This window comes from Scatophagus argus, chromosome 2 (assembly GCF_020382885.2).
Source record: "Scatophagus argus isolate fScaArg1 chromosome 2, fScaArg1.pri, whole genome shotgun sequence".
NCBI lineage: Eukaryota > Metazoa > Chordata > Actinopteri > Scatophagidae > Scatophagus > Scatophagus argus.
The window spans coordinates 4,437,281-4,464,776 of record NC_058494.1 but is presented as its reverse complement, the minus strand read 5'-3'; the positions used below and the strand labels follow the sequence as shown (position 1 = coordinate 4,464,776).

Sequence of the window (27,496 nt, the reverse complement as noted above, 5' to 3'; positions counted from 1 at the left end):
GGGGAGCAGACTCTTATGAAAACTCCTTTGTCATAAAAGACATTGTGAAATAAAAAACAACTTTGACAACATTTTAAATGTTTTTGTAAAATCTTGCATTCGGTGATGTTCGTTTTTTTTTTTTTTTTCCCAAGTCGAGAATTTTATTCAGTTTACATCTTGAATTCAAATCAAGTCACAGACTCACCGCTGCAGTTAAAAATGACTCTCCTCGGTAGTTCACCTACACCTACATAATTAATGATAGGAAGTGTGTGTACCAGTGAAAGTGGCTCCACCTACATTTGTTCTGTAAGAGCCAGGCTAAGATTTATGTCAGTGAAGACAGTTTTTATTAGTTAAGCTAAACCATTATCTTCACTTCAGGAAACGGGCTTAGCAACATAAAGATGTTATCCCGTCTTGTTCTTCTGTCTACCTGCACCGGCCCTGCCAGCCAAGGTCAGAGGTTAAAGGCCTGACTACTGTACCCCGAGCAATTCAACCGTATTTTGACTACCATTTCACAGACATACACACACATTCATGAAGGAGACCAGAGGAGAACATTCCACAACAGCAAAGAGCCAAGCGACTCGAACATCCTGAGGAAACAACACTCACTTCCTGGCAAATTAAGCCAAGCTGACGGCTGCTCAGCTTGATAACCGCCACCGCTGGCTGACCACTGAGTGGCTGAGGTAAAGCACCACCTTAATGTCCGCTCCCGCCCACTAGTGTGAGATCTTCCCTCCACACACTACCCATCAACCACTGTAGTCACAAGTCTGTAAGTGTCAGCACAACCAGCTTCTGTGGGAGCCTCAGTGTCCCTCATATAGGATGGGCCTTCTACTACTGCTCATCTCCACGCTCCTGTCCAGCTGTAAGACTGCTAACCTTTTATCTTCTTCTGTAAAGGAACTCTTGGATATCTTTTTTCTTTTTTTTTGGAGGTGATTTATAGATTTGTCTCTAACATGGTGCTTTACTTTCTTATCTTGCCCCAAGACTTCCACCCAGGGAGAGTGGTGAACGCACACCGATGTGAGTATGATCTAAAATACACTAGAGACACTCAATCTAGGATTAGATTTGTCATTACAAAGAGACAATTTACTGAGTATCTTCCCCAGAAAAGGGGAAAAAGGACTAGTGTTTATGGAGCACCATTGCTTTATTTTCCATATGGAGTTTTGGACTTTGTGTTGGAAGACTTTTCAACCAGCTGTCATCTGCTATAAAACACTGGAAAAGCCAAGAGAGACCCATGTCTATCAGTGGAAACTGTCCTGTTTGTTATCAGAGTTTTCTGATCATTGGTGTCTGGGTGGAAAAGCGCTGGTTGAAAGCATTGGGAACATGCTGGCAATCAGTGTCACACGCCTCCCTGTCCTCTTGGTTGGCTGGTGATGGAAGGCATGAGTCAGTTGGGATCAGTTGCAGTATACATGGAAGGACTGTCAGAGCCAGGTCCAAGACTGACCTGTATTTTGACTGGTTCATGTTTTTCAAATATTAGTTTTCTTATATTTGTGATTGCTTTCTATATGATTGATTTATTAGAGGCCCTCTTGTCATATTGTTTTATTTAAATGTATTTTAGTTACCTGAAGAGGTGAACTGGCCACTCTTTCACCAGAAAAAGAAAAAAGATAATTAGAGATCTACTGAATTCATTCTAAATTGCCAGTTTGATATAACACTGACCTTTATTGCAATATCGTAAAGTATTGATTACTATGGAGGAGTTTGTTTATAAGGCACCTTTTTAAGTCAGACCTCGCAAATTGCTCATTTTCAAGACAGAAAACAGGCACAATATGAGAGCAACTTATTAAATTTTAAGGCAGTGATCTGAACTGACATATGTAATATGTAACATTTGGGGTAATTTAGTTAATACAAGAGCTTTTTAAATATGTCTATATTCCTCACACACTGACAAAAAAAAATATACTTAGCTTCATCCAAAATTAAATCTCCACTGCATCTCTTATATGTTCTTGATGTTATATCGATGTATAATAGTGGAAGAAGGGTTCAGATCCTTTCAGTAAAAGAACCAGTATTCCAGTGTAAAAATGCTCCTTTACAAGTAATGAAAAAAAAAATTGTTCCCTGTGACTTTTATTATATATTATTAACACTCCATACAGATAATAGTATGGGAATACCCCTCTTTATGATTGAAATCAGGTGTGGTATGGGGCTGCTTTTCAGGGGTTGAGCTCAGCTCCTGACTTTAAGTGAAGGTAAACCTTAATGCTTCAGCATACCAACACATTTTGGTCACTGCTATGCTTCCAACTTTGTGGCAACAGTTTGGGGAAGGCCCTTTTCTATTCCAGCATGACTGTGTCTCAGTGCACAAAGCAAAGTCCATAAAGACATGGTTGGATGAGTTTGGGTGGAAGAACCTGACTGGCCTACACAGAGTCCTGACCTCAACCCCATCCAACACCTTTGGGATGAACAGGAACAGAAATTGTGAGGCAGGCCTTTTGGTTTTACATTAGTGCAGAACAAAACTTCCCACAGAAACACTCAAAAATCTTGGAAAATCTTCCCAGAAGAGTGGAGGTCAAAGTGTAAGTAGTTTTAACTACTTTATGCACAGTTTAATAGTTTTCTCCAGTGGTTTCTAACCTCTGAGTTGTGCAATGATTAACAGAACGAAAACAAGAAAATTCTGCATTGCAATATTCATTTTCCCAAGTTTATCAGATGTTTTAAAATTTTTATCTAAATCAGCGGTCAGGTACATGTAGGGGAGTAAAAAGTACTAAATGGTAAAGGAGAAAATCAATATTTCCTTTTGAGATGTAATGGGGTGTACAGGAGTGTAAAATACTCAAGCAATGTTCAGGTACCTCATAATTGTACAGTACTTGAGTAAATGTACTAGTTATTTTCCACCACTAGCTCAGCATACATCTACCATGAGTCATGTGTACTGAGAGCCCATAGCCAAACGTAATGCATGTCTGTTGTTTTCCATAATCAGGCCTGCCAAGTCCTGCTGAATGATGTTGGGTGTGGGCCAGATCCAGGTTCTGAAATGGTGAAAAGGTCCCCCAAGTTGCACATTTGTCAGACAAAGTACTTTTCCTGTTCTTTTTTTTTTTCTTTTTTCTTGTTCTTTGGGTTTGTTTATTGTCCCACAACATCGTTCCCTGAGTCACAACAGCAGTCCGTTGTCTCTAATGCACAACCACATGGGCAATGTGGTGATGTGGCAGACAGGTGTGGCACATGTGCAGAAGCCACTTTCAAGTGTTTCTAAAAGACCAAATGTTGCCTTGGACAGTTGTTTCTACACTCATAACCCTAACAACAAATATCTCCTGTGATTCATTCATTGATTTCCACCTGTTAGTGTCTCTGAACCACACGAGTATATGAATTGATTCGTGGCTTTGGGAACCGTTCAGGTGATTATCGAAGTGTTCACATGTGGCCATCTGAATGACGCAGTTTGACTGCTGCAATAAATCCAGAGACAATGAGGCTGAGAATTAAAAAGCATCATGAAAGATGACTGTGAATAAAACTGGAATGTTTTGTCAGAAAGGGAAAATTAGTGATTCATGATGGTGATGAAGATCAAACAAAAGAACAAACTTTTAAATTGTGTTTGCAGGACAATTTTTTGTTGCTGTTACACAAATAACGGAGTTATCTACCCTGCCTTGCCTTTGGCAGCTAAACAGGTCATTTCATACATGTAAGATCAGTGATTTCATTGGCCCATTGATGTCAAGGCCCTTAGAGAGGAGGTTCTAGAAACCATGAGCCCTGTAACAATGATCTATGACTTTTTCTTTTCCTCTCATTTATAAAGAAGTAGGCTTATAATAAGGTCCAAAAAAGCAAAAAAGCACATCTGGTCTTACTGTCTATAGATAAACTATTCTTTGTTATTTACTTCCGTCCTCTGGTATTGTTGTTGTTGTTTTTATCATCAGATCACAACCAAAGAATTTTACAGTTGCACCTTCATGTTTTGTTTCTTGAGTGAGTCACATACTCATATAAGATGCTGTCAACAGCATGAAATTGCTTCCTGAGAGCCAAGTTGAAACTCAGATTTCAGTGGTAGGCAATTCAAGTTCCAGTAAAATGACCATTCAGAAATGTGAATGAGAAGAGGTTTTAAACGGAAATTCTGTTCATTTTTATGCAAACTGTGGCTCATGGGTGAGAAAGGAGAGGAAAGCTCATCTCTCACAACTCCAACAAAGTCTTTTTGTACATCAACATTTCATCTGCCTTCCTCAGGTCAAAAAACAGAAATTGTCTTATAGGCATTTATAGCGTACAGTAAAGGTGAGGTCACTAAAGTTCACAGGGGAAGCAAGATGAACTCAGTGGTAGACTTCATGGAGAGGTCAAGAAGGGACTCCGGTGTAAATATGGGTGTGTTCTTTTGCAATCGCAAAAAACAAACACAATTAAAACCATGTAAGTGCTTACATTTGAAGCAAGAAATAAGCCTATAAAGGAATGAAAGAGTAAAAAAAAAAAAAAAAACTTCCCCAAGCTACACATGTATTATAAATATATGTCCATCAAGTAAATGTGTATGGATAAATGCAGAACCACAAAGAACTGCACAGAAAGATTTATTTGTTTAATAGAAAACATTTATGTGTGTAGTAGTAGTTATTGTGTTACAGTTTGTGTGTCACAAACTGTAACCAGTATAGAAAAATTATCTCGGGATGCCTGAGTGAGTTGCTCTCTAAAACAAAACCCATAACTGTTTCCCTGTTAATGAACAAACATTAATGCCACATACAAAATTTTAAAACCAAGTACAAAGTAAAAAGATAAGGATTTATGTTACTACACATTCTTTGAGATATAAAAGAAGGAACACATAAGGCACAGAGGAGTTATCAATTGAGTATGAACTCACAATAAAGCAAAACCTTTATGAAATGGTCTAAAGAGCTAAGTAAAAGCTCAGCCATAAGCCGACTCTTTTGTTCAGTGTGGTAGATTAGCTTGCACATTAAAGGTCTAGTAGGGCGGCACGGTGGTGCAGTGGTTAGCACTGTCGCCTCATAGCAAGAGGGTTCCAGGTTCGAATCCCGGTCTGGGCCCTTCTATGTGGAGTTTGCATGTTCTCCCTGTGCCTGCGTGGGTTTTCTCTGGGTTCTCCGGCTTCCTCCCACAATACCAAAAACATGCACATTAGGTTAATTGGCTACTCTAAATTGCCCCTAGGTGTGAGTGTGAGAGTGTGTGGTTGTCTGTCTTTGTATGTTGGCCCTGCGATTGACTGGCGACCAGTCCAGGGTGAACCCCGCCTCTCGCCCGTAGTCAGCTGGGATTGGCTCCAGCTCCCCCGCGACCCTCACGGATAAGCGGTATAGAAAATGGATGGATGGATTAAAGGTCTAGTGTGTAGGATTTAGTAGCATAGGTGGAATATTCAAAAATATGTTTTCATTAGTGCATATTCACCTAAAACTGAGAATCACTGTGTTTTCATTACCTTAAAATGAGCTTTTATATCTACAGAGGAGGCAGGTTCTAATCCAGAGTCTGCTACATTTCTACAGAAGCCCAAAAGGGACAAACCAAACACTGGCTCTGTACAGGGTCATTGTCCTTTTTACCAGGCACTGTATGTTCTCCCACACGCTTGGTACGGGAGGGTGACGGTTGGAGTATTCAGTTGGTTGTATTCTGCAATCTCACAACTAGATGGCACTAAATCCTACGCACTGAACTTTTACATCTAATGTTTTTTTTTTTTTTTTAATTCACTCCTTAGCATTCACGATAATAAACATCACCCTGTCCATCGAACCCAGCTCTAATGTGAGTCGAGGCACCAATGTGACTCTGAGATGCCGGGCCATCGTCAGCAGCAAGGAGCAGGTGACGCTGAGTCGTGAGTACAGTATATTAAAGGACAGCAGCCCAGTCCACACTGAGACCTCCAGCACCTCTGAGGATTTTCTGTACCCACTGCCCGATGCCAGACTCTCTCACACAGGAAAATATAAATGTGCAATCAACATTGAGGGCAAACAGACGGTCAGCGAAGTCAAGAAACTCACAGTCACAGGTTGGTTTGTTAATATGGAAGCAGTGTTATCTGTTTGTGAATTTAAGGTGAATTTAAAAGTGAGTAGTTAACAGGCTACAATTTTGAGCAATCTAATTTTAAAAGGCACGACAACAGTTTTTAAAATGTGTTCAAGTAAAGCATATATGTCAGTAGTAGTGAAAGAACAGCTGAGCCATGATAAATTTCATGTATACGAAATCAAAAAAAAAATAATTTTAAAGCTTCGGTGATTGGGATTATGTTTTTACATGGAATAGTAAGCAAAAGAATCTCTTCAGCAAGGTGGTAGCAATGGGTGATGCTGTTTCATTTCCATGAACTTGTTTTTGTTTTGTTTTGTTTTGTTTTGTTTTGTTTTGTTTTCAAGCTCTATCAGATTAAATCTGATAGCATTTCACACATTTTGTGTTTCCAGGACTGTCAAAACCAGTTCTCCACCTTGACAAACTTGAGGTCAGTGAAGGTGAGGAGCTAACAGCCAGGTGTACGGCGCCAGGCGAGTCAGGCTCCTTTGTCTTCTATTTCTATGACGGCTCCAAGGAGATCTTAGAGAAGAAGTCTGATTTCAACCAGGTAGAGGTCAACATCAGCAGCAATGGCATCCACAAAATTCACTGCGTCTATTTTGTCCTCTTAATTCCGGACCTCTTTAGATCTGAGGAGAGCAACGTTGTCAATGTTTCAGTCACAGGTAGGAGCATTTTGAAATGTTGGTTCTTTTCAAAGCACTGGACCCTTCTCAGGCTATTTGCTTCATTGATATTTTCTCCATAGAGCTTCCCATCACAACAGTTCTGAAGATTTCACCTCAGCAGAAGATCTATGAAGGAGACCAACTCTCCATCTCGTGCACCATCAGCGGCTTTGTGCCCTTGTCTCGAAATTTCAGCCTGTACTTGATCCAGGGGCATAGGCTTCTCAACACTGGTGGCACCGAACTCAAGCACAGCATGATCGCACAGGCAAAGGACTCTGGGGAGTTTGAGTGCAAACTAGAGATAGAGATTGGAAATATAGTGAAAATCACCACAGAGACAGTTACAGTGACTGGTGAGTGGTCAGAAGAAAGGTCTGTTTGTGTACATTGTTTATATATCCTGTGTTCTAACTCCTGATAAGTTTTTGATCTTAAAATTGTTAATTATTCCACCCATTAATTAAATTCTTACATCTAAATTTATGAAACCCCAGAACTGATAAAATGCATTAAAGGTTTGTCAGACAAGTCAAATATATAATTGATAGCATCAAAAAGTGTTGTGAGTGTAAAAATAAATTTAGACCTTCATGCCTTTCCTGTAACTTCTAATCAGTTGGTTAAAAAGTTGATTACTTTATTTGATTTGACAATAGCTCATTTTGTACAAAGCTGGTTGATTTTGTTAGTGTTACCTTACCAGCTAACATTACAAGAGTTTGTACAGTAATGCTACAGCAGTATGCAGTACAGTATGTGGACTATTAACATTAAATGAAGAGGTTAGTGTAGGTTTATGAGTAAAGATAGCTTCAGTTTGGTAGCAAGCTGAAAAGACTGGTGCTCAGTGTGCTCAGAGGCCAATGTTTTCCGTTAACTAACTATAGCTTCTCTCACTTGCACGTGTACTGGTAGTACACACATAAACACACACATATAACTATCCTTGTCAAGACATTGCATTGCACTGCTTTGATCACCACTCATTTTGGACAGCCTAAACCTAACCTTAACCAGAACTTCAGAAATGGTTTCTGATGTCATCAGTAAGATGTGTGCAGAAGCAGGAGATCAGAAATCAAACCGGGTTATCTTTTACCTACAGTGACATCATGTCAGAGGAACAAATAAACATGCAAGGAAATGCCCTTTTGAGCATGCAAAGAACATAGCTGAGTTGATATTTGCCTCTCATTTGTGGCACATATATACAATATGTGTGTATGTCAGCATGTGATCTGATTACTTTTAGCTGATCGAGGTGCAGTCTGATGAGTATGAATGACAAATATTAATTTGTCAGAGAAAAAAAAAACTTGGCGTTGACTTTTTCTTTTTAATCTATCTACAGAACTGTTTTCAGTACCCACTCTCACCATGTCTCCAGCTGAAGTCTTTCAAATGGAAAATATGACACTAACCTGCAAAAGTGAGCGCTATGCCTATGAAATACTCAGGAAGGAAGAATTGACTTATACTCTTGATCCACCCCAAAGCACACTTGCTCCAAAGGGCAATGGTGTATTTTCCGGCAAGGCCCTGCCGCATGATTTCAACTACACCTGTGCAACTCGAGCCAGGGGCATTGTGAAACACAGCAAAACCCTGACTGTACGACCTAAAGGTGAGCTGACTTGATTCCTCGTTCAGATTTAAACTGTAACACACATATTTAGAGTACATACGTCAGAAATTTTACATGTTGTTCTGTCTCTGAATCACCATATATTTTAACTCCCTGCATCCTCTCCCACACCACCTGCTAAATATTGTTTGAGTATCGTAGTTCTTTCAATAACTGAACAAAGCTGTCAAAAGCATTCATACAGAAATCACAGTGATAAAATCATCAGTGATAATAATAAGCAAGGTAACGTATTCAGTGTCTCAACAGACCTTTCGTTTTTGCTTCGTAGGATTTGTCAATTATGTATGTTTGTTAGTTTTAATCTTTCAGCCTTTCTGTCTAATTTCAACAGCCTCTGGACTATTTTATTCACTCCCCCTTGTTTCCTTTTGTGTGTTTGTTTGTTGGTGGTTGGTGACACGTCCCTATCCTCTCCACAGGGAATCAGTCAATTTAATTTTTCCTTTCTTCTCTTTAGTTTCTGTCTCCAAGCCAAAGATCTCGGTGGTTGACAGAGCAGTACTGGGACAGGCCTTTAAAATCCTCTGTCAGTCGGATGGCAGCCTACCGATAAAGTACACTCTGATGAAGGATAAGATCCCAATAGATACAATCACCATTGAGTCTTCAAATAAGCCAGCTCTCTTCACAGGCACTATCTACAAGCCTGAAGAAATAAACAAGTACACTTGTGAAGCAAAGAACAGTAACAAGAATCCCCTGTATAGTGAAAGACTCAACACTGCTGTCATAGGTAAATATATGTGTTTGCCCATTTTACATGATTACTGTGTTTTTAATTTGATCAATCAACAGATTAGCAACTCTCACAAGCTTTGATGTGCCACTGCAGAGCCATTTCAGCTTTATAAATGAGCACATGACTCCGATAAAAGCAACTGCTAAGAAATGACAAAACAGTCTCACCTCAAGGTCCATCTGGTAGATTTTTTAGCTTTTGATCATATCGCATAACCTCTCTCAGCAGATTCTGATTCTTTTCCACCTACATTCAATTGATTACAGCATCAAGATAAGATTTTTATAAATATACACTCATTCTGAATTTGATGCCTGCAATATGTTCCAGAAAAGCTGGGACAGTGGCATGTTTGCCACAGTGTTGCATCACCTATTCTTTAAACACTCAGTAACTGGGAACTGAGGACATTTTTATTTTTTAGTTTGTTTGTAATTGTTTAGGTTTTAAAAGTGAAATTCTCTGACATTGTCTTGCTGGAATAAGCAGCATGAGTTGCTCCAAAACCTATATGTACCTTTCAGCATTTATCATCACGCTAGAGCACCAGCATCTTAGACCAAACAAAATGTCAAGGCTTTATTCACTCACTCTGAATACATCCTGCTCATGAAACTCACACAGAGGGACTCTCTATTTTGGCTTGACTTTTATACAGTGGCATCAAGTGGTGACGTGTTGTCCATCTCAGCATATGTCAATGAGCCATCCCTGCTGCCCACACAAAGAACAAATAACTTCGAATTACAATTATGTCATTCTCTGTTCAGAACGCTATTACTCTGCTATATATTTCCATAACAAACAGTTTGCTGCTATATTAGCATTCAAAATATCATATATTTAAACTTTATATGGTCCTTTACAGCTGTGCTCTAACATAGTCTGTACCATACCATCACAGATGTTTACTTTTGAACTTTGTACTGGTAACAATAAGTTTGTGGCATTTTTGGGTGTTGATGATGTATCTCTTTTGTTTTGGATGATAGAATCTTAACTTGAACTTGTAGATGCAGCAACAAACTGTGTTTATGGACAGTAGTTTCCAAAAGTTCTCTCAAGCCAATGTAGTAATATCCCTTATACAGTGTTAATTTTTAATATAGTGCCATCTGAGTAATGGAAGGTCATAGACAATAATTGTTGGTTATGTACAGATTGCTCCAGAGACTTTGAATTTTTTGATGATACTATGGATTGCGAATGGAAATCCCTTAATCTGTGCATTGAGCAACATTACTCTTATACTATAAAGGTATTGAGACACCTGACCATTACACCAAAGGGGACTTTGGTGACATTGCATTCTAAGTGCATGAACATTGGTGTGGAGCTGTTCCCCTCTTTGCAGCTGTGGCAGCTTCCACTCTTCTGGGAAAGCTTTAATCGAGATTTTGGAGTGTTTCTGTGGGGGGTTTTGCCCATTCATGCAGTGGAGTGGAATGTTGTGGGGTCGGACGCTGGTGTTGGATGGGGACACCTAACCCATGGCCTCCGTTTTGGTTCATCCTTGGGGTGTTTGATGGGGTTGAGGTCAGTGCTCTGTGCAGGCCAGTCGGATTCTTCCACTCCCGACTCATCTTTGTTGATCTCACTTTAAGCTTGCGGCGGTTGAAGGGGCCTTCCCTAGGCTGTTGCCATGGTGTTGGAGGCATAGCTTGTCCAAAACGTCTTGGTATGCTGAAGCATGAAGATTTCCCTTCACTGGAATTAAGGGGCTGAGCCCAGTCCCTGGAAGCTTTTTTTTTTGTCGATATAGTGTAAAAGTGGTGAATCTCATCCCATCCTTGCTTGTGAATAGTCTTGAGAATCCTGCAACTTTTGGGGTTGGTTTTATTTATTTTGAGGTAGTCATGCATAAATGTTATAGTGGTGTTCATTATAATTAAGTCAGTCATTAACTAACGATTCGAAGCTAGGCTGTACTGAAGGTATATTGAACGTGTACACATACTTCTTTTGATTTGTAATTATTGTATTGCTGGGCTTAGGAAAGGACAGTTGAGAGTGTGATGACTAATCTCACCTCATTTCTTCCTTATTTTCCTCTCCTAGAACCTCTGGCAAACCCAGTTTTGACTGTCATCCCTGAATTAAAAGAAATTCCAGAGGGAAACCATCTCCACCTCATATGTGGTGTTCAAGGCACTCCACCAATTACTTTTAAGTGGTACCGTGAAGGCAATGAACACCCACTGTATACCACCACCACCATGACTAACAACACATACTACGAGTTCCACTCGCTGTCGAAAGATCACAGTGGTGGATACTACTGCGAGGCTGTCAACCACGCCAACAAAGTTGTGCGCAGTGAACCGGTCAGAATAAAGGGTAAGACTGATGGGTATTTACATTCACACTCCTTTTCAACTCAACACTCAGATTAAGCTCAAATCTAGTTTTTACCTTAATCTTGCTTCTGCTCCCAACCAGTCTTGCCTTTTCCACCATCCTGTGCAGCAGTGCAACTAGTGCACAGTATTGTTTAACAGGCTCCTTTTTCAATCTACAAAGGTTAGTGTAGCAGTGATTTTCCTGTTATATCTAGTATGGAGTTTTTTTTTATTTCTCACTCCTTTTCAGTTTGTCTTTATTATTGACCACAAGCAGCTTCTGCCTAGATGTTAGTTACAGCTAGGTAACCTCACATGCAGGCACTGTGTATGTATGTCAGTCCTACTGATCCCAAAACTTGTCCTGGTTCCAAAACCTACCAGAAAAAACAGCAAAATCCCAAAACCTAACAGGAAGTCCAGCTAATCTGTTGTCCCTGCTGTTCAGCAGATATAATGTTTAGCATGTTCATGTGCATGTTAGCATTCTAACATTTGTTAATTAGTATTAAAAACAAAGTCCAACTGAGGATGATGGTAATGTCATTAGTTTCTCAGGTATGTGGCCATTAACTAAATGAAACTAAATGATGAATCTGATGAAGTCAGGGGATTGTCAAAAAAAAAATTACACTTTACCACTGAGGGCTACATGATTGCATGTAAAAATGAAGTGATGAAATGTTGTTTGTTAGTGTTAACCTTTCTGCCTGTCTGTCTTCAGTAGCTTTTTCACCCTTTCCTTTCCACCCCCACCCCCCTATCTCTCTCCATAGTGTGCATGGCGTTATGGAAGAAAGCTCTGATTGGAGGGTTCTGTCTGCTGGCCATAGCGGTGTTGGCGGTGGTGTGTGTGCTGTGCTTCAGATCCAAGAGAGGTAGAGAGACCTACAGTCCAGCAAGTCAGGCCTCTATGTCTAACTGTATGAAAACCAACTTTCCTTCTTCCACTTCCTCCTGCTCTTCTTCTCACGTCTCCCCTCTTATTGTAGGTAAAAGAGAAGGAGCTGCTGAATTATCAGTGTGAGTTGGTTTGACTACTTGTTTCCAAAAAATATGACAGCAAAAGTTAGTAACTAAAAGCGTATCTACTTTTATTAGCTGGCTTAGATGGCTAAGGGTCTGTGGGTGTTACGTTTCTATTTTTTGTAGGGCTCCTATAAAGAACCACACTGGTTGTTTTGCATGTTTGTACGGTAAAATTACATAGACTTAATATTTCTGAGTATACACTGAGTATTTATAAAATTAGATTTTTTTTTGATCGCACACACTTTGTACTGCTTTTCAAAATGAAGGCCAACTGACGACTCACACGAACTGAAATCACTGCCTGTTGATGACAAGACTCCATCCAAGGAATAGTCATATAACCCTATGAAAAAACACAAACTTACTGTTTTAAATTAGATATAGTTAGTAATTAGTAAACTTTTGATAGACAAATTTTGCCACTGTTTTCCCGTGTTTCCCCATCTCCTGACTCTATCTTTACATTTAGCGTACACACATTAGAGGGGTGATTTTCTCAGCTAACTTGGCAAGAAAGCACATAAGCATATTTCCAAAAATGTCAAACTATTCTTTTAAGTTAGACAATTAGAGTGATTTATTCATCACTAAGGGAGCGTTACAATTGTGAGTCACATAAATGGCTAAATGATCAATGAAAGAAGTCAGTGGGAAACAAAATACCTAAAAAAAGCATACAAAACCACCAGTATGGTTATTAAAGTGTATTTTCAGCTTATATCAGAATTTATCACATATACTGTTAAAGCTTTAGATCATTTTGGCATTCAGGAGATTTTTTTCTGGACTTCAGTGCTGCCCAAGTTGACTTTATTTTAACCTTTTCTCAGAAAGCCTTCAAGCGCTAAATCAGATTTAGAGTTCGAAGGGAATCTAACCCACGACACAAAGGTTTATAACACAGCCACAGGTAGCGTGGTTTTACTCTTCTCTTATGTACCACCAACTGACCACCACTGACTCATTAGTCATCATCTTCGTAACCATTAGTCATTTCTGTTGCCTCAATAGTCATGCCATGTTTCCTGCTGCAGCCACAGCAATCCATTTTCATCCCATGATGCATGTTCTAATATGCATGCAGGGCTTATGTTGCAGTAGCAATGTTGCTTTGTAGAAATCATGTTCAGGTTTATGTGTACGCACAACATTTATGTTTAAGTTTATTGTTTTCCTCTCTCTCTGACTTTTTGTGTCTCTCATTGTGTCTAAGTTTGTATTGCAAAAGCAAGAAAAGTAGGATATTGTTAAGATAGAGTTGTAAGGAGTATACTCGCCAAGGTACAAGCTATGCTTATGCAAGATGCTGCTTAATTAGTTCAATCACAGGATGTGGCATTGATTATCAATTGTTGCAAACTGCTTAGAGCGCCCATTATCTTCTTCCAGGCGCAGCGCCACTCTATGATGGCACAGAGGGGAGAGTGACCAATGGGGTGCGAGATAGCGTGGCGTCACTTCCCGTTGACATCAGCAACAGGAGCAGCTACAGTATCCCAGCAACAGTTTAGAGATGCCCCACATTGGGCAGGACATTAATTCAATTGTGGGGGAAAAAAAAAAAAATTCAAAGAAAGCGAAGCTCTAAGAAAGCAAGCAAGAATGGAGAGCAGTCATCCTGTTTGTGATGACAAGTTTTCTAAGATTTGGACACTTTGTTCACTGATGAATTTTCTCGTTGAAAAGGAGGGGCATGTAATGAAAAAATATAAACGAGGACCCACTGCTCCCTCTCCCCTCCTACTGCAATCTAGATGGTCTCTCATTTTATACATAACATTACTGTGTTTGTCTTTTGTTTCATCATCACAAGTGTCTGCCTGTGCGATTTCATGTCCTTTATTGGTGCAACTGTTCTATCTATCTTATGTGCATGATGGTTTTTGTATGCATTTTATTACCATCACAGGAAATGTGTGTATATATTTTTGGATGATCCCTTGACTGATTGGAAGAGGCATATAGAGAATAAAGACATTGGTTTTATTTAGAAGTTTGTCATTACAGTTATTTTTGCTCCAGTTGTTGTATGCGAGGCTTAATATGCTTAAAAATGTTCAGTACAAGAACATGTTTGGTATGATCATGCCTGCATTAATCTTCCATTGCAATGTATGCTGGATATTGCTGCCTTCCTAAGCACAGGTCCATGGAAATACCAACAGAACATGAAGTCGATTCATTTCCTAAAAAGGAACTCACAAGAGAGACTTCCTTGAACTGTTGAAACAATAGAGTCTGCAAGACACTTCCTATGTTTGCACAGAGCAGGTTGTGGTTGGGGGTGGGGTGGGGGCGGGTGGTGGTCGGTGTTGGGGTTTATTTTGTTTCAGGCCAAGCAAGTTTGAATACATGCAGCAGGTGGAGGAAATTAATCACACAAGCCTGGTTGAGCCATGTGTGAGATTGCATTACCAACTGGGAAGTTGCAAGGGGAAGTGCTTTTTGCCAGAACTTATTGTCCAGCTGCTGCTGAATTAGCAGCCTATTGTGCAGAAGGCAACACAAGACTTCTGTATATACAGCAGCAGATGAAGACATGAAATTTGAAATTTATTGTCACTGGTTTTGTTCTAAGGGTAAGAAAGCTTCCACTGAAGGTCAAAATGCAGAGAGTTGTCACTAAAGTGTCTCTCAGCTCTGTGTTTATAGAACAATATTATCTTATTTGTCCTTTGGTCATGTAAAGATAATTTAAAGTTTTGAAAAATATACTTATTCACACTTTGTTGCTAAGCGCTATAGGTGAGATACAACTCTTAGCAAAAAAGCAAATAAATATGTTTCTAAAAAGTGAAACTTTTTCATTAGGAATCACTCAAACACACATCACTTAGATGTCCAGTGATATTTATTCAAGAGGTTCTGTAATCTGTGATTTTACTGCTAATTACATTTTAAGGTATGTTTCTTGATCCTAATCGGTTGAGAATTAATTTAAGTCAAGTGAATTCGGCAGCTGCCTTATAACATGATGTCTGTCTGTCTGTGTTTCACAGTGAAGGTGGACAGAACTACTGTCAGTGTGTGGACCAAAAAACCACCTGAAGCTGGTGAGCTGGCTTTGTAATATGCACCATCACATTACTGACTTTAACGAAAATGCCTCCCAGTTCCACAAGAGCAAGTAATATAGGTGGCACTATTATGAACTAAACCTTAACCTCCTTTTTTTTCTGATAATGAACTCTTTTCATGAAATTTCCATTTGTAAAAAGAGCTTTCAAATTTCCTGCACTGTCTCCATCAGTGGACAGAGTTTGTTCACTGGACATGGAGCTTCATCTGCTGACATGCATGGTCAGAAGAATTAACTTGCATGCTTAAGAAAACAACACCCTCATTAAAATATTATGAAGTCATGCTTAGGGTTTAACATACGTGTTCTTGTTCATGTATTTAGATGCAGCCAACGACGAGGAGAGTTCAGTGGTGTCAGACACGCCTGACGTGGAGTACACTGAGGTGGTGCATCCTCTGTCAGTAGATCCTGCTCGAGGTAAACATACTATACACACACACACACAAAATGATATTATTTGAAGCCTAAGTCCTAGCCTCTCTGCTGTCTTCTGATTTGATAAACTTTTGTTCTCTAAACTGTTTAAACCATTCTGTATTTTCTCCCTTTTGGCTCTAAACATTCTCACCAAAACCATTTTTCTCTGCTTTGGCCACATTCCTTTATAACTGATAATACAGACCAACACATCCAGGGAGGGGCCTAATTACCCATAATTAACACATCTCCAAGTAGGGGTAACTGCAGAGATAGTTGAGCTGAGATTTCCAGAGGCATTCCAGACCTTATAAACAGGAAGGGTTGAGCTAATTGCCAGGACAGTTTCTGATACTGCTTTCTTCTTCGTCATGGTCCTGCACTAAAGGTCCCGACAGGCTGGAGATGGCAGTTACACAATGTGATACATCCGTCTATTTTTAGATTACTTTTAGCGAAAGATTAGTATCCACTAAAGTCTTGTGTAATGATGTTCAAGCAGGCTAATGTGTTGCTCTTTACATTAACAGTCCCTCTCAGAAAAGGCACAGACACAGTGTACAGCGAGCTCCAAAACTCTCCACATGGTGAGTTTTACATCCCTAAAGCTGCACCGATGAATATTTTTATATTAACAGTGATGACTGTCTAATTGTGAAAGAGGTTATTCATAGTGAAAAGCCCACAGAGATTTATCACCAAACTCTGCAGTTCTGTTCCATTTTAGCATCTTTAAGCTCATTGTTTTGGTTTTCCTGCTCACAGCTTTACTGTTTTGGTTGAGCCTCACTGTTTTCATCAGCTTCACTTCGAGCCGCATCTGGCGGCTGTTTTCAATGAAAATTCTCTGATACACCAACTGCATGCTAACTGCCCACAAAGTTAACTAGCCAGTGAACATAAACAGTCATTTAGCAGCCAAAGAGTCAGATATTCTTCTTAACAGTAGGTAAACAGAGCTAAAAGGAGAGTGAAAATTTGATATGGAATGGTGGTCAGAAATACAGCTTGCAGTGGATGACGATGTTGCTTTTTGTCTGTTTGATTTGCAAATAGGCACCTGTTTGTTCACCAACTAAACTATAATGTGATAAAATATTAATGATGTTTGTAGCTCGTTTTTACTACCCCCAAGTGGGAAAAAAAATCACTTAATTCTGCTTTAAATACTTTTTCTACAACCTGATGGAATTAGTGACACATCTGCATGACACAAAATATTATTTCTAAGGTGAGATCTCTGACTGATGGATAGTTTACTCAAGCCAGCTACAGAACCATGACCATATCCTGTTACTGCTGACAGGAACTTCCTGTTAGTAGAACACCAGCCAGAAAGCAGAGATGTCTATCAAGCAGTCCATCTGAGTTCTAATGTTTCCTGTTCAACAGTGACAAAAGAATTCTGTGTTGTTTAGAGAAGCATCTTTATGAATAGGAGGGACTCTTTTAAATACTGACTCATGACAACAGAGTCTAAGCTTATTGGCTGAAGCATAGAGATTGAAAGGCCTCTGCAGAGGATCAGGTGAGTCAGCAAGGTCAGCCATGTCTTTATAACTGTCAGAGGACTAATGAATAACTATGATGTATGTACGCAGGGTACACACACACTTAACCTCTGATGCTTTTTCCTGTAGGTGCTGCTGACCACCATGACTATGTGAGTAATCAGCAGCACAGTCACACTCATCAGTCTTTATCACAATTATCCTTAAACTTTTGCACCTGTTTATTGCTTAATATATATCACATGACTATGTGATTACTCACATAGTCATGGTATATATATATATATATACTGTATATATATGTTAAATTAATGAAACTATCCATTCATTGGTTGCCTACTGGTCACAGTTACCATTTGCAGGCCCATAATCCAGAGCGAGAGGGAAATGGCTGTCAGAGTTTCCAGACAAGAACAAAGGCATTTGGGCAGGGGCTTCCTTCCTTATCGTCCTCTCCAATCAGCCCTGTGGCGCAGTCAAATTATGTCCAAACCCATCTCATCCAGAATACTGTCCCTCAGCATGCCTTAATCATTGCTGTTCCTGGCCTGCACTGTTTGTCCCTACATGGTGTTTGGAATTTGAAATAACAAGCAGAGGAAATGACAGCATCTAAAAATGGTTGATTCATTCGGCAGTGTATCTTCTTGATGGCAGAATATGTCAGATTGGTCTGACACTAGTCTTAGTATGGTTTTGGGGAAAAAAAAACAAAGCATTATCTGGGAGTGTGTTATTGCTCCAGTGATATTGAGGATTAGTGCTTAGGTAGTTAGGGACATGAATAAAAACTGTTCACATCACCAGAGGCCACAAAAGCATGCATTTGTTGAATTTTTAACATTATCCTGCAATGGTTTTCAGTAACAGAGAGGCCTCTGATGTGTGCTTTACTCTTAACTGCTTTGTGTTATGTGCCAGGGTTTAAACATTAAAATAATAAATGAATCAGCAGTGTGTTAAATGGCTCTGCTTTGTGTGTCAGCAGGGTTCAGTAGAGTACGCTGAGCTCAACGGGGACCAACCTGAGATCAATCACTACCATCCAGAGAGAAACAGCTACCAGGACCTGCCGGTGCCGGTGGATTAGTGATCACGGCCTTCTTTTTTTCACACACCTCTATGTTTAGCTCTGTTTTTGTCAGCTTCACCAAGTACATTCTCTGCTTCCAATCAATAATATAGTTGACTGCTTTTAGTTGTAGTTGTTTTTCTGTCTTAATAAACACATGGCACATTATCTTTGTTGTGTTTTGTTGTTTGTCTTTCTTGCATGATGGCGGGCCGTGATATCACATCTATTAAGAAATGAGATAAGCAGAAACTGACTTGACTATCATGCTCATCAGTAAATCATCTTTTTCTAGCGATCCACATGGTAACTCAAGTTTCTCGGCAGAAGTTTGAGTGACTGTATTTTGAAGTTGCATTGGAACAGAGTCAGTCTTGCTGTCTTATGTATAAAAAGAAAAGACTAGCAGGTCAATGAAATTATGGTCAAATAAAAACACAGAAAAGAAAATAGCTATAACACTACTTCCAGTTTATATAGTGTCTATATCTTGTGCACTGCATGTGTATTTCACTGTGATGATGATCACCTAAGCTCTTGTAGATAAATGTTAGATAATACCTTCCATAGATTATAGAGATTATAGATGTATACATAATAGTTTGGTTTATATTCTATACCACTGTGCCACTTGAAAGTGCTTCCATCATCTTAAGTGTTAATTAAATAAAATCAATAAATAAAATAATTAAATAACCAATAAAATAAAATATGCTATTTACCTGTTGCTTCGTTATGTTACATAGAGAAATGCATTATAAAACAGGTAGAAATACCAATTTGCGCAGTTATAATAGCTTCAATCGACCAATTGAAATGCTGCCACACAGGAAATATGAGAAATAACAAACTCTGGGCAGATGGAGGGAAAGTTCTAAAACCAAAACAGTACTATATACTTCATGACAAAATGACACATGGACCATTGAATGGCATAGTGCTTGTCTGTAAGTGTGTCAATATTTCCAAAAATTATTTCTAAAGATTATTAGTAATCACATCAAAGTAGTTATTCTATTATATCTATTATATTATCTATTATAATATAGAGCAAGAGAGAGGGCTGGAGAGGAGAAGATAGGATGAAAGGATCAGGGCAAAGCAGGACAGACGCCCCTGCTGCCCCCAAAGTTTACTTGTAAATTAAAACAACAATTTGCTAAACCCTGGCCACAATATTTGAACTATTATTGATATAGCAATGCATGCATTTCTCTTTTTATGATTACAGTTATAGTTGTACTTTAGAAAAACAGAGAAAGGAAATCCAGTATAGTTTAGACATTATTCTAAATAAATAAATTAATTAACATATATTTATTTATTTTTTTTAAAAAAAAAGATCATTCCAAGTGTCAGTGAATTACTAAAGTGAATTTTCAAATTTCTGAATATTCTTTTATCCTCCCCTATGGGGAGTGTTGGCTCCAGGTGTACGATCTTCACACACACACACACACACACACACACACACACACACGTCTGTTGTGCGATGCTCCGAGTGAGTCACTTCCTTCTGCTGAATCGCACTTGATGGAAAAAACAACAGCATGTCAGAGAAAGGAGCTGCTCAGATGCATCTCTGTATTCTGTGATGTTACAAGTGGCCCTAACCACTAAAACTTAGTGCTTCTGTCAATGCGCGGTGTATTCCAACAGTGTGATTTCCCTGGTTTTCACCATTAGGAGGCGCCATTGTACTAATGGTACAGAGCAAACACTCTTCTTCCCCTTCACTTCACAGCTGTTTCCAGTATTTGTTGGATGGTGGATCCATCTTGTGGAAGAATATTATAGGATGTAAAGGATGTAGACCAGTGATTCCACAGAATCACTTCTTATGATATTCGACTACACAACTGAAGCACAGATTATCTTGAATTTCCCTCGGGATCAATAAAGTATCTATCTATCTATCTATCTAGACTGAGAAAGATTTTTTTAACTCAATCACAGTGACATGTACAACAGGAAAAACACATTGTATTACAACCAGATAAAACATTTACAGCTGATAAATGTCTAATATTTAGTTATCAGTAACTGATATTTCAGATATAATGAGAAGTTCATTTTCTTTTATGATGTCAGTGATGTCCTTGTTGAGCCAAACATGTCTATAACTGCTCTACAGCAGTTATACAGCAGTTGATGCAGTTGATTTGCTTTTTGCTTTACCGAATGTAATTTCATATGATTAGATACTTCACCTAAGGAAGCCAAATTACCCCACACAACTGCTACTATCAATATGTTTATAGTAACAGTGGATCAGATGATTTTGTCAGAGGTGTGGTTGTGGTGACAAACTCACACAGAATTATCAACTAACTGTGCAGCTCTACAAAGTCCAGTAGCTTTCAGCTCATTGTTTTGGTTCTCCAGCTCTGCTCATCAGCCTTATTACCTGCTGCAGCAGAGCAAAAAAGCTCACATAAAGCGTTTGAATCCACCAGACTGAAAAATGTAACCACCAGCTGGTGAACAAAGAGGGACATTTAGTGTGTGGGACACATGACACGCTCACACGTATGATTCAGTCTTACCGCCTTTAATTAAAAAGTGGAAAACTGAAGGGAAAGGGGCTTTAAACTAAGAAAGTCAAGTGGAAATGTAGCAGAAGTGAGATGCAGCACCAAAAGAGGAAGCTGCAGTCATCGTGTCACCGTTATTCTGTTATTTATGCAAGGCCACCAAGCAAACAGAGAACAAACAGTAGAAGAGGCACTCAGATATACATCAGTAACGTACAGTACAACCCTGATACCTTACAGGATATGCTTAGTAATGGGTAGACAGTTCTTATGACTCTTATGGAATTGCATGAGCTCTATGCACTTACAGTACACTCTTGAAAATCATTATTTTCACTTTTCAGTGTTTGTCTGTTTTGAAAAAGCACACACCTCTGATAGTTTCCAACACAGTGCACGGTCACAGCCTCATGTGTTATTCCAATGTGTTCGGTCAGCAACTTGATGCACAAATGTGCTAAAATGTAGGCCTGTTCTTTTTCAACAACAACAAAAAAAACTTCATGCCTCACAGTAGGCAAATGAAAACAGCTCATCCTACAGGTAAGGACACATTATTTGTTATCTCAGTCCTTTTAAAGATAGATTTAACGATCCTCTCACATGGTGCGCATTATGAGAGGAACGTGGTGATCCTCGTTTCAGCTGTGACATCAGCATCCACGTTGTTTATTAAGCACTCACGTCATGTTCAGAGTTCTATATAATTGAATGTCCTGCTTCCCATAACCTCAAGGACTCCAGGGGCCTCTACCGGTTGTGTTGGCATGGCAACTGCGCTTGGACATTTTCTTTAATAAATGTATTTAAAGATGAATGTTCATCTCTCTCTCTGTTATCCATTAAAATCCCATTAGGCTTTAATGACCTTAATTCATTCAAATGGTCAAAACATGAGTTAAACTCCGTGTACGTCGATCACTGTGTCCTCATCTTCCACTGTGTCCTCCTGCTCTGAGTTCATCCTGCTTATTAATGAACTTCCTGGCACAGTCATTCATGTGAACAGATAGATGTATGGTTTTTTTTTAACCTCCTTTTGATTCACTGCAGGTCAGGATCTCCTGTTGTTCATCCCCAGTGATGAAAAACACAGAGCTGATTAATTCTTTTGAATCCACAGTGATGTGTGGATTGTTGTGCGTCTTATTCACAGAACATCTTCAAATGCCAGCAGTTAAATAACAAATATCTTCTTCTGGTGTCATTAGTTACAGTATGTACACTAAGTAAGAGTGCTGCACTTAGGTACAATTTTGAGGTACTTGAGTATTTCCGTTTTATTTAATTTTATTCTTAAAATCGGTTGTAGTTAGGCTGCTAGTTACTTTGCAGATGAGAACTTTACCTCCAAAACATGATTAAGTCATAAAATATGTTGACGTATTCTAGCAGCATGGCTCTAGGAGTGGCGACTGGTTGTCTGCTGGTTGACCGGTCATCCAAACTCAGTCTCAACCGCCACAAGTTTAATTGCTCTAAAATTCTGAGCAGACATTCATGCCCACTTCATGATATTTTGTAATGCATTAGCTGAACTTTTAACTTTTCTGTTTCTAAGTTCAATTTGTTCACTACTTTTGTTTGTTACAAAATATCTACAAAGCTAATTTTGTGCAAATTAGCACCTTAAATAATATGGTTAACATTCACATGCTACATGTTACATGTACACTTACTATATAATATATTATATATTATATAATATTAACATGTTGGCATTAGCATGAATGGCTGTAGGCTCTTAGTTTAGTAAAATTGCTCAACAATTCCTCAACAAGCCAGCACTTTAAAAGTCTGGTTACATGTTCATTGAGCAAAAATCATAATCAAATAATAAATTTGCATAATGAGTATTTTTACTTCTGATACTTTCGTTCAACGGTCGACAACGTGACTACTTGCACGTGAAAGGATTCATAGATGAAAACACTCAAACACAAACAACTACGATCTGTCCCTGCAGCTTCCCTTAGCTCTAGTGAGCTTTGCAGTATCTTTCAGCTCATTGTTTTGGTTCAAGCTACTGCTTTCAGCAAAAAAAAAAAACAAAAAAAACAAGAAAAACAAAACTCACAGCACCTGTACCTGTGCCCTACTACTACAACAATGAACTGTTTACTAATGAGTTTATTTTTTTCACCAAAGGAATCACTTATTTAATTTTAACTTGTGACATAACTTATTACTGCTTTTAATTAAGAATCTCTTCATCAGTCAGCGACTACAAAATATTGCAGGCATTCAGATTGTCTTTCACATGTCTTTCTTGTTTTAGTTAGTTATAATTATGATCATTTCTGAATAATTCAATGCAAGTCTCCAATCTGGAGTTTTCTGTGACAGGAATTAGCAACCATCCTGCAAGACAGGTTGGTCTGCATACACCAACTGCTAGACACTTGAAGACAGCCTTTCCCCTCTCCGCGCACATTATCTTCTTTGAATTCCTACTATCTCCCATCATCATACACAGCAGGTTGTTGGTTGACCTGTCTGATTAAATAAAAGTTAAACAAACAGTGACTTGAGATTTCCAGAGTGGCAGTCAGCAATATTTACATTTAAAAGCTGCCCTTGATAAAATAAACAGATAGCTTCTCCCTTTAGCACCAACTTAACTGTGTCACATCTTGCAGACACCATGAGAACAGTACAGCTGCAAAATGTGTGTTGAGATCACACACAGTGGAAACCATTGAACTGTACAACATAGAGTTTGTGAATATGTCTTACAAAAGTACACCTGCTGTGGTTTAAACTTCATAATATTAACAGTTTTGTAGGTATTGTGAGTTTTATTTTGACACATGCAAATATATTTTGGTGACCCAATAGAGGATGTGGCCAATCCAGCTGTAAAAGTGACAAACTGTCAAATTGTTTCCGCTTATCGTGTGATAGGGGTCACTGCTTTGTCAAACTGAGAAGCAAAACTTCATGACATGCTTTGTATTTAGCGAGAACACCGAGGCCATTTGTCTTTTTCTTCTTCCTGGAAAGAAAATGTAAAACTCGCACTAAGACATTAAGCGCTATAGCTTGTACAGTATTTGTCTTACAAGCACTATTACTGCATTAGCACACAGCAGATCCTCAGTGAAATATTGACAGAATCAAACTGAAGCAAAGCAAACACCCCTGCACAGAGAACTGCTCTTTCCTTAACACCTTGACTGACATTTGACTTTCACACCTTCAGGCTGTAGGTAAACGTGATATCAGCAACTTTAACTGATTAGTTATCCACATGATTCTATGTTAACCATATCACTTTTCATACATGTTTCAACATCAGAGATTTAGCAGATGTAGAAGGGAGCTAAGAATGAATACTAATTTGCCTTAACATTTTTGCCTCAATCAGAAGAGCCTGTTGCCAGGAAACCAACATCCGCTCCCGAATCTCACTTTGCAGCTCATCTGCATGAAATCCTACCAAACAGTACCTCACGCATTGCAGCCAAAGAGTTTATCTCCAAAACAAGATATCTGTTCTTTAAAAAAACAGAATCTCTTAAAATGCAGTTAATTGCACTGACACAGAAATCATCCTTAAGTACTCCTGAAGTCGAGAGGCAGAAATTTTGTTCAGTACAGTCCGCCTCCACCTGTAGGCAGGGGGATGTTTCCAGATACCCAAGACAATGCCATATGCAAAGTAAAGACTGGTTATATATAATATCCATATAATATCTCTCAAGTCTGTAACATACAGCACTGACTGAATGCACATGCTCAGTCCCTAAGTAATTATACTCAAATGTATGGCTTGTGGCAGCACAAAGTCTGTTGATCTGAACAGATAGCATTGTGATATGATGATGAAAACCTGTCAGAGTTAATAACTGGAAGCATTTTTTTTACTTCCCTTAACTTAAGTTATTATGTGAAGATGACCTTCTGACTAAATTCATGTAATATCCTGACTTAATTGGGAGTTTGTACAGTAGTTGTGTATTTATCCCTTAAAATGGCAAAATACTGAGCAGCTGGTTGGAGCTCCAGACTACAACATAAAGAGTACCTCTAAGTCAGGAGTGGGTGTAGGTGGTCAGTCTGTCATCCGTCTGAATGTTTTTAAAGATGTTTGATTAACTCAGCAGAGACTGAAAGCATGGATATCTCAGTGCTCTGCCAATTGCGTTCTCCTTTTTAATCTGTCTCTGTTGCACTACTAAATCACTGGATACTTGAGTTTTGATTCAGTAAAGTCTGTGCAATATTTCCAGTGCATCCAAAGAAGCAGTGAACACTGACAAGCCAAATACAGCAAAGACTCTACTTCTCTCATTTCTGTTGCTTCCAATACAGTACTTGTTGATGGAGATCATCTGGAAGCATTTAATTATTGGGGCTGTGTATTGGCAGGCATATGGCTATATGATGCATCACAGTACAGGGGTTATGATTCAATATAGTGTGATACATTGCAGTACAGTAAAGGAAGAGATCAATTGTTTCATAGACCTGTTTTCTTTGTGATTACACCAGTGATATCCACTCATTTCTTCCTGCCTCAAGTGACATTTGTTATGTGGAAGCGAAAGAGTCAAATGACTGAGGTGACATTAGAACACTGATATCTGGCTTTGGGGGTTGAAACACAACACAAAATGAACTACAGCCACAAATCTTTGCACATCAACTATTAAAGTAAAATGAATACAGTGTTTTGGAGAATCAGTGCAGTATCACAAAAGAAAGTATTGCAGTGCTCAAGCACATCAGTATTTTTTTAACAGCCCTTTTCATGAGCAGTTAACTCACATGTATTTACCAGTACACTGTTATATCACAAAGCAATCCGCTGTATCACAGTACAGAGTGACCCTTAAAAGCCAAACTTCTGTACAGTATATTATAGACATGAAAGAATAATGTAGTTACTGTGACAATAGGGGCCTTGACGCTGTTGTGTTTTACATCCACTGAAGCACCAGCTCTGTAGCACTGTTCACATACCAGCTAATGTTACATGTTTCCAAACAGCGTGAATACTTTTTTACTTTACTTTTTTTTTTTTTTTTTTACTCACTTCACATATGTGTTGCAAATACAGAGAGGTGTTTCTGTTAATTAGCCAACTGCCACTGATCTAGGGATGTTGCTCCCACTCATGACACTAGCTATATTGTAATTATCATGCTTTTAGAACAATGATGTGTAAATTGAGCAACATTCCGTCTTTCTTCCAGAGTATGACATGATAGAAGGTGTGGCTTTCTGAAGAGCTCAAACCAGTTGTGAGATTGTGAAACCCATTATTATTATTACTTAAATAATAATATATAATGGAAAAATAACCCGTGGTTGTAACTGTGGAATATAAAAATAACTAACCTGCTCTCTTTTGCTGTGTCCAGATATTCAGTTGCTGTTCTCAGTTCTCTGCATTTTGAGGGCCCCTAAATTTCCTGGTCTGCAATTTTCTGCTTGTGGCTGGTAAGTTCAAACTGATGATAAGCATTGCTTATTCCAGAATAACCTGCTCTTGATGCCTTTTCATTTGTTTTGTTGAAATGCCTCTTTTTTGTCATTCTCTTTGCAGCAGACCGAATGGACCTCTACTCTGACACTTGCCTTGCTGCTCTTTTGGTAACCCAACAAAGATGAGCCTCTATTTACCTTTCTTTAGTACTGCCTGCCATCTTGATCTTATCTGTGAAATGTCAGAAAATAAATACTTAAAAACACTGGATGCTCTATATGTAGACTTTTAAAACTTGGAGGAGGTAAACTGGGTTTTGTGACCTGACGTGGCAGTTGTATTGAAGCTTCTGTATTGCAGAACTGCTGGTGTATTGGTAACACTGTCTTGGCTTTCTTGGCTGATGTTAACAGGAGCAGTAAACAGTAGTCAGAGTACAGCTATCCATATCCATGACATCAGTGACAGTATTACAAAAGCAGCCACAGTCAGGTCACTAAGCACATCTACAGCCACAGCTGTGCTCACAGCCAGTGGCTACCTTAGCCTCAGGAAAGGAGCAACAAATAGTAAATGCATCATGTAAAGTGTCACAATTGTCTGTCAGTGTATTATCACTGGACTGGATGAACATCCAAGCAGAAGCCTCTTTGGAGGCTCTATAAATCACTTATTCTTAAAATAATAATAATAATTTGATAGACACTTTTTGTTTTTTTTTTTGTTTGTTTTCTTTTTACTCATGTGATGTACAGTTTAAGTGTTAGGCTACTGATCATTCAGACTTTGCCCTGTCCCCTTTGCAAACACAAAACTCCTATCTTTCCAAAATATCCCATAGTTGCAGCTGTTACAGTTAAGTAGACCAGGGTCTGATACAATATTGTAAATACCCAGGTTACAACATAGTTTAGATATTTTACTTTGAGA

The 27,496-nt window shown here is 38.8% G+C and overlaps 1 protein-coding gene and 1 long non-coding RNA gene across 15 annotated transcripts; both read left to right on the top strand.

Annotated features, from left to right (window-relative positions):
* The first annotated feature begins 707 nt into the window (after positions 1-707).
* On the top strand, positions 708-18,769 carry pecam1b (platelet and endothelial cell adhesion molecule 1b). Of its 14 annotated transcripts, none has more exons than XM_046402566.1 (16): positions 708-865; positions 991-1,026; positions 5,765-6,061; positions 6,480-6,755; positions 6,839-7,114; positions 8,113-8,385; positions 8,867-9,142; positions 11,207-11,485; positions 12,264-12,365; positions 12,480-12,510; positions 13,350-13,429; positions 15,519-15,572; positions 15,923-16,018; positions 16,549-16,605; positions 17,659-17,681; positions 18,518-18,769. In XM_046402566.1, exons 1-16 carry the CDS (start codon positions 823-825, stop codon positions 18,617-18,619), a joined length of 2,301 nt encoding a protein of 766 aa, XP_046258522.1. In that variant the 5' UTR covers positions 708-822; the 3' UTR covers positions 18,620-18,769. The 14 variants fall into 14 exon arrangements, 10 of the variants coding, with proteins under 10 accessions (XP_046258522.1, XP_046258519.1, XP_046258536.1 ...); XM_046402563.1 differs by having other exon boundaries at positions 18,515-18,769; XM_046402580.1 differs by lacking the exon at positions 16,549-16,605.
* Positions 18,770-21,183: 2,414 nt separating this feature from the next.
* On the top strand, positions 21,184-27,133 carry LOC124066288. The gene is made up of 3 exons (XR_006844567.1): positions 21,184-21,678; positions 26,502-26,580; positions 26,687-27,133. It is a non-coding gene; the product is annotated as an uncharacterized LOC124066288 (long non-coding RNA).
* Positions 27,134-27,496: the final 363 nt, after the last annotated feature.

What these genes read in the sequence shown, in the direction of transcription:
- pecam1b (XM_046402563.1), top strand. Translation starts at nt 823, where the DNA reads ATGGGCCTTCTACTACTGCTCATCTCCACGCTCCTGTCCAGCT. An exon ending in ACTCAACACTGCTGTCATAG is followed by an intron (nt 9,143 to 11,206) that starts GTAAATATATGT and finishes TTCCTCTCCTAG; the next exon opens with AACCTCTGGCAAACCCAGTT. An exon ending in CTGCTGACCACCATGACTAT is followed by an intron (nt 17,682 to 18,514) that starts GTGAGTAATCAG and finishes TTTGTGTGTCAG; the next exon opens with CAGGGTTCAGTAGAGTACGC.